Source organism: Lucilia sericata, unplaced genomic scaffold (genome assembly GCF_015586225.1).
Source record: "Lucilia sericata isolate MDLA Ls3-8-SP2 unplaced genomic scaffold, ASM1558622v1 Contig000409F_arrow, whole genome shotgun sequence".
Classification (NCBI taxonomy): Eukaryota; Metazoa; Arthropoda; class Insecta; order Diptera; family Calliphoridae; genus Lucilia; species Lucilia sericata.
The window spans coordinates 247,234-255,173 of record NW_023994427.1 but is presented as its reverse complement, the minus strand read 5'-3'; the positions used below and the strand labels follow the sequence as shown (position 1 = coordinate 255,173).

General features: G+C 33.0%; 2 protein-coding genes across 2 annotated transcripts in view; both read right to left on the bottom strand.

Moving 5' to 3' along the window:
• Window positions 1–1,731: 1,731 nt before the first annotated feature.
• On the bottom strand, window positions 1,732–7,424 carry LOC119604616. The gene is given in 4 exon segments (XM_037957347.1): window positions 1,732–2,613; window positions 2,616–2,625; window positions 3,622–4,723; window positions 7,328–7,424. Coding segments are annotated over 3 exon segments (1,455 nt in total). The 5' UTR covers window positions 4,576–4,723; window positions 7,328–7,424; the 3' UTR covers window positions 1,732–2,122.
• Window positions 7,265–7,940, bottom strand: part of LOC119604617 (tight junction-associated protein 1) — a 79,465-nt gene continuing 78,789 nt past the window's right edge. Inside the window, exons 3-4 of the mRNA XM_037957350.1 lie at window positions 7,593–7,676; window positions 7,265–7,526 (exon numbers count right to left, since the gene is read on the bottom strand). Of these exons, the coding sequence (XP_037813278.1) occupies window positions 7,317–7,526; window positions 7,593–7,676 (294 nt within the window). The 3' untranslated portion in view covers window positions 7,265–7,316. The remainder of the gene's footprint in view (window positions 7,527–7,592; window positions 7,677–7,940) is intronic.

Genomic DNA, 7,940 nt, shown 5'->3' with positions numbered 1-7,940 from the left:
GAACTAGAATTGAACTATAACTGAACTAGAACTGAACTAGAACTGAACTAGAACTGAACTAGAACTGAACTAGAACTGAACTAGAACTGAACTAGAACTGAACTAGAACTGAACTAGAACTGAACTAGAACTGAACTAGAACTGAACTAGAACTGAACTAGAACTGAACTAGAACTGAACTAGAACTGAACTAGAACTGAACTAGAACTGAACTAGAACTGAACTAGAACTGAACTAGAACTGACTAGATGACTAGAACTGAACTAGAACTGAACTAGAACTGAACTAGAACTGAACTAGAACTGAACTACTGAACTAGAACTGAACTAGAACTGAACTAGAACTGAACTAGAACTGAACTAGAACTGAACTAGAACTGAACTAGAACTGAACTAGAACTGAACTGAACTAGAATAGAACAGAACTAGAATGAACTGAAAAAGAATCTAAAACTTATTTTTAAATCCGTTTTAATTAAAAATTTCTTACTGTTCCTAAATGCCTTAAAATAGTGAAAAAAAGATTATTTATTTTAATAATAATTGCAATTTTCACTTCTTCTTTATATAAAATATAACAAAAATAATTTGATTTTTTGGAATATTAGCTGCATTGGTTTTTCGAATTTGTTGTTATTTTTTTGCTATATACATTAAATTGATATAAAATTTAGTTTTAAAGCTTATTTCGAATACATATTTATAAATATATAATGTTATTAATTTGGTTTTATGGTTTAAATTTAATTTAGGCTAAACTATACATTAACACTAATCATATTAATTTTATTTTATTATTTTTTTTTTTTATTACACAATTATCAGTATATGAGTATAAATTAGAATTATTAATATTAGAATATCAAGTGTAAATATCATCCGTATTATTAAATGGGGAAAATTAGAGTTTACATTCAGATGAAACTTTTTTTGACCTTTTTTAAACGTTTGGTTTGTTGCTAACTAAATAAATATTTGGTTTCAAGGTTTCAGAGACGTATTACGTTAATAGTTATTAAAGTTTCCGTTTTTCTTTTGATTTATAAATTCGTTTCAGTTCTTTGGGGCATTGAACCATTTGTAGTCGTAGTGGTTATTGTATGATTATTATTTAAACAGGAATTATTATTGGAAGTTGTAGACGATACTTTCAAATCATTAAATTTTGTACAAATTCCTAAAGCTGCCGTCGAAGCGGAGGAGGCAGCTGCTGTTGTATTCGTTATATTAGAGGGCACTGTTGTGTTATTGTGTTGCCTTATGGTTGTTCTTACACGTTCTCCTTTACCGGGTCCTAGGCCAGAAGTGGAGGAGGAGGTGAATAGTTTTATATGTCTTATGGAAGAATGTCTGCTGTTAGGAGCTCCCGTTTGTTGGTTACTTGTTATCGGTTGTGTTCTGGTGGTGCTGCGCATTGACCATTCATTTTGTTTTAACAGAAATTGTTTGACATTATATTCCATTTGGGCAATATCAACACTTTGGGTGGTGGTGTGAAGTTCAGCTTTAATGGCTCGCGTTTTATCACTGTCATTGGGATAGTATTTATAGTTGAGTATATCACATGTTGGCTGTTCGGGTATAATTTGCGAACAATGAGAACTAGAATCTTGAGCATCTTGGGAGGCAACTGCTGCAGCAGCGGAGGCTGTATAAGCTACTGGTAGTCCTGAACGTGAAGTACGACGGTAGTAGGTTTGGGCTGTACTAAAGATTTGTGTATTATCTGTTTGCTCTTGTTTAGGCGAGTTGTATTAGAGTTCGAATTTGGTGGAAAATTCAAAGGACTTTGATTGTTAAGGTCAGATTTGGGTGATAAAGAATCATCTGAGGTTTTAATAGTTTCATCTTGAGAAGAATTCGTTATGGGCTGTAGTTGTGGTGTGGTCTTATAACCCGAATCCATAGAAAGTTTTTCCACTGATACCGAATCCAATTGATCGAGTGTAGAAATGAAGATTGATGATCGGTAACCGAAGAATCACAGTGATTTAATGTACTCAAATGTTGTTGCTGCTGCTGTTGTTGTTGCTGTTCCATTTCCATTTGTTGCGTATTATTTTGCACCCATTCGGCCACCCTACTCAATTGCTGTCTTCTTAGTATAACCGTTTCCTGAAAATCTATATTTTCACTAATGGAACTTGATTGTGTCCCTGACATCTTGGATGTATTATCGTAATTAGTAGTAGTGTGGTTTGTAAGCAGGGTTTTACCGCTTCCATCTTAATTTCTAACAAATTATCAGTCTTTTCATCACCACATACTAAAATTGTTTCTTCATTGGGATTTGCCGCTGCTAAAACATTTAAACACTCGGTTTGTGGTTGTTCTTTTATGGCTTCGGGTGCATCTGTGTCCTTCAGCTCTTCTATTCCAGTAGTTTCGGTTTCTATGGCCTCCTTAGCGGTTTCTATTGCCGGCTGCTGGCTTTCCCTGGTAGTTTTGGACGTTATAATATCCTTGCTGTCATCTAGTTCTTCATCTAGCAAACGTTCACGCCTTCGATAGATGACGGGAGTAATGGCCTCAATTGACTCTATATTGTCTAGTAAAATATTGCTTTGTCCGTTCTGTTGTATACGCATGGCACAGAGACGTGGTCCTCGGTATTGGGATTTTCAGCCTAAAAATTATATTTCAATGAAATTAAAAATAAATTTAAAAAAAATCCTCGATTTACGTTTCATAATGGAGGAAATTCAGTTCTAGTTCAGTTCAAGTTCAGTTCAAGTCAGTGCTAGTTCAGTTCTAGTTCAGTTCTAGTTCAGTTCTAGTTCAGTTCTGGTTCAGTTCTAGTTCAGTTCTAGTTCAGTTCATAGTTCAGTCTAGTTCAGTTCTAGTTCAGTTCTAGTCAGTTCTAGTTCAGTTCTAGTTCAGTTCTAGTTCAGTTCTAGTTCAGTCTTAGTTCAGTTCTAGTTCAGTTCTAGTTCAGTTCTAGTTCAGTTCTAGTTCAGTTCTAGTTCAGTTCTAGTTCAGTTCTAGTTCAGTTCAGTTCTAGTTCAGTTCTAGTTCAGTTCTAGTTCCAGTTATAGTTCAGTTCTAGTTCAGTTCTAGTTCAGTTCTAGTTCAGTTCTAGTTCAGTTCTAGTTCAGTTCTAGTTCTAGTTCAGTTCTAGTTCAGTTCTAGTTCAGTTCTAGTCAGTTCTAGTAGTTCAGTTCTAGTTCAGTTCTAGTTCAGTTCTAGTTCAGTTCTAGTTCAGTTCTAGTTCAGTTCTAGTTCAGTTCTAGTTCAGTTCTAGTTCCAGTTCTAGTTCAGTTCTAGTTCAGTTCTAGTTCAGTTCTAGTTCAGTTCTAGTTCAGTTCTAGTTCAGTTCTAGTTCAGTTCTAGTTCAGTTCTAGTCGTTCTAGTTCAGTTCTAGTTCAGTTCTAGTTCAGTTCTAGTTCAGTTCTAGTTCAGTTCTAGTTCAGTTCTAGTTCAGTTCTAGTTCAGTTCGTTCAGTTCTAGTTCAGTTCTAGTTCAGTTCTAGTTCAGTTCTAGTTCAGTTCTAGTTCAGTTCTAGTTCAGTTCTAGTTCAGTTCTAGTTCAGTTCTAGTTCAGTTCTAGTTCAGTCTAGTTCAGTCTTAGTTCAGTTTTAGTTCAGTTCTGGTTCAGTTCTAGTTTGGTTTACCAAAAAACGTACCTTTATTGTTTTTATTAGATTTCGATTGAAATTTTCAAACATTTTAGCACCTTCACAACTGCTCGTCTTACTCCAGACACTATTCACACTTCCAGAGATCTGTGTTTTTAACAGTCCATTTGTTACCTTGGGATCTAAAGCACTTTTAGTACTAGCTGTGGGAGATTTAATAGGATCCCTGGATGACACTCCTAGTTCACAAGAACTTTCTGTTCTTAATTTACTCTTAACCTTTAAGGACTCCCTTTCCTCCAGCTCATCATCTATAAGATTAGAATGTAGCAAATTAGAACCCAACAAAGGTTTTTCCTCATCTTCTAAATCCTCATTTCCGTTTATATCTTCGTGAGTAATCATTTTCAAAGAATGTTTTTTGTTATTCAAAAGTTTAGAACGTTCCTCCAACAATTCTAGAGCTGTACCTCCGCCATCTATAAAACGTCTTTGATATCCATTCAAAGTTCTCATATTGTCTAAAATTGTATTGTAAGAAGTTTTAGCCGTTTGACCAGCTTGACCCTGGACTCCTTTGAGTAGAGAAGTACGCTCACACAAACGATGATGTCCCAATATGGGATTAACCATTAAATCATCTTTTTTCGCAGGCGTAAATAATTTATCCATTTCATTAAGATCCGATACTGAACTTTTCGTTTCCGATATTACCGAATCACTAGATTTAAGAAGATTTTTAGTGAAAGGACTGTTAGTGCGTGAGGGTGAGTTAAGATTGCTATAACATCTCAAACACAGCTGGGCCATTGAATCATTGAGATTACCATTACTGCTATTGGAATTTATAACGAATGGAGTTTGTGTGGCCACCGAATAGGAGCGTGATACATCGGCCAACACTGTTAGGTCCTTGGAACACTGACAAGTATCACAATGTTTAATTTCACCAGCCTTTAATTCATCTTCTAAGAATTTGGCCATGACTACAGGTGATATCATGTCATTACCATTAAGAGCACAATTTGTGGTGGTGTTGACTGTTGTAGTATTTAACGATGTTGTAGAATTACGTATGGTATTATTGCCGGAATTATTGTTGTTATTATTGTTGCTGTTGTTGTGGTTATTGTTGAGCGTATCACTTGTGCTGTTGTTGTTATTATTTGATAAATTTAATGTGGACTCGGAATTTTGTTTAGCATCTAGAGTTTTGAAGTTGGAATTAATAAAAAAACGAGAGAGTTAATTTTGGTAATAAGGTTTTCAATTATAACAAAAACAGAAGCATTTTTATACTTTTGTAATCTGAAAATCAGACAAAACTCGACTCCCTGTTCTTAATTGCTTTTTATTAGGGGCCAAATTATCGGATACGCGATTAATTAAACTTTCAAAAACACATTTCGATATCGAAATTTTGCCAAAACTAGGCTATAGACTATACTATAGACTAGACTACAGACTAGACTATAGACTAGACTATAGACTAGACTATAGACTAGACTATAGACTAGACTATAGACTAGACTATAGACTAGACTATAGACTAGGACTATAGACTAGACTATAGACTAGACTATAGACTAGACTATAGACTAGACTATAGACTAGACTATAGACTAGACTATAGACTCGACTATAGACAGACTATAGACTCAACTATAGACCAGACTATAGACTCGACTTAGACAGACTATAGACTAGACTATAGACTAGACTATAGACTAGACTAGACTAGACTATAGACTAGACTATAGACTAGACTATAGACTAGACTATAGACTAGACGATAGACTATAGACTAGACTATAGACTAGACTATAGACTAGACTATAGACTAGACTATAGACTAGACTATAGACTAGACTATAGACTAGGACTATAGACTAGACTATAGACTAGACTATAGACTAGACTATAGACTAGACTATAGACTAGACTATAGACTAGACTATAGACTAGACTATAGACTAGACTATAGACTAGACTATAGACTAGACTATAGACTAGACTATAGACTAGACTATAGACTAGACTATAGACTAGACTATAGACTAGACTATGACTAGACTATAGACTAGATAGACTAGACTATAGACTACACTATAGACTAGACTATAGACTAGACTATAGACTAGACTATAGACTAGACTATATACTAGACTAGACTATAGACTAGACTAGACTAGACTATAGACTAGACTATAGACTAGACTATAGACTAGACTATAGACTAGACTATAGACTAGACTATAAACTAGACTATAGACTAGACTATAGACTAGACTATGACTAGACTATAGACTAGACTATAGACTAGACTATAGACTAGACTATAGACTAGACTATAGACTAGACTATAGACTAGACTATAGACTAGACTATAGACTAGACTATAGACTAGACTATAGACTAGACTATAGACTAGACTATAGACTAGACTATAGACTAGACTATAGACTAGACTATAGACTAGACTATAGACTAGACTATAGACTAGACTATAGACTAGAGCTATAGACTAGACTATAGACTAGACTATAGACTAGACTATAGACTAGACTATAGACTGACTATAGACTAGACTATAGACTACTAGACTAGACTATGACTAGACTATAGACTAGACTATAGACTAGACTATAGACTAGACTATATAGACTATAGACTAGACTATAGACTAGACTATAGACTAGACTATAGACTAGGACTATAACTAGACTATAGACTAGACTATAGACTAGACTATAGACTAGACTATAGACTAGACGATAGACTAGACTATAGACTAGACTATAGACTAGACTATGACTAGACTATAGACTAGACTAAAGACTAGACTATAGACTAGACTATAGACTAGACTATAGACTAGACTATAGACTAGACTATAGACTAGACTATAGACTAGACTATAGACTAGACTATAGACTAGACTATAGACTAGACTATAGACTAGACTATAGACTACGCTATAGACTAGACCATAGACTAAACTAGAATTTAGACTACACTATGGACTAGACTGTAGCCTAGACTAGAATATACTATATAATAGACTATGAACTAGAGGTATATTGACTACTATGTGAACTATTTCTCAAAAGTTTATAAGGTTATTTTTACAAAATATTATGACACGATATCTGAAATGCCAGATGTGATAAAAAAGTTTTGAGGCCAGATTCGAATTCAAAGTTACTTTTTTAAAATATGTATATTTAAACGTTAAAATTTTTTTATTTAAATAGAAAACTATTTATTTTTTTTTTTTCAAAATATTGGTCTAAGACAATTAATTTAAAAGGGTTAAAATAAAGTATAAAAAATAATGCTTCTGTTTTTGTTTTACATAAAATTTATGAAATATTTTATATTGTTTTGTTACTTTTTTCAACTATTAGCAAATTAAAATATAACAGAAAGAATAAAACAATTACAGTAAAAGATAAAATAATAAACAAATAAGTGAAATGTAATAAAATATAAAAAAATCTAATAAAATTAAAATGAAATAAAAACCACAAAAAATTCCATTTGAAATAAAAAAGGAAAATTCAAATACATAAAGTATTACAAAAAAATCACATATACAAACCCAAAATTCATGTAAAATAAAACACCCAAAATCCCCCCAAAAGTTATAACACTTTTGAAAGATATTAAATTAAATAAAAAAATGCTAAATAAATAAATAAAATAAAATTTAAACAAAAAAAAAGAGAAAAAAGCATGGTCTACTAACACTTACCAAGGCCCCTCATGGAATAAACCATGGCTGTGGGCGGAAAGGGACAGGGAGCCGGTGGTGGTGAGTCCGTTGCTGGAAGCACTTTATAGGCAGCTGTTGTTGAAATACCAATTCCCGTAACACTACCCTCAGAATCGGAATGAGAATTGGTGTCCAAACGCATATAAGAAGAAACTTTCGATTGTATATCAATTGGAAGCTGTGGGAAAAATTGATTTAAAAAAAATAAAAATTTTCTTTTTAAAATGTATATTCAAATACTAACGGAAGATATTTTTTGTGGCACAAAACCATCAGGCTTGCATTGCAATAATTGTATGGCCAAATTGATGTCTGTTTTGTAACGTTCCTGCAAATAAATAGAAACAAAAAACAATTGATTTAGTATAGAATTAGATTTTTTTGTCTGTTATTTTTTTCTATTTTAAATCAATTTATTTGTTAGATAACGTTGAGTTTTTGTAACTATAGAGTTAAAGTTTATATCGTTAGACGTATAGTGAGTGAGTGGTACTTTTCGTTTTGTTATTTTCAATTTCAATATTCTTTTTTTTTCTCTATCAGTTTGCAATATACATATCGACACATATATATTACTAAATAATTTAAAATG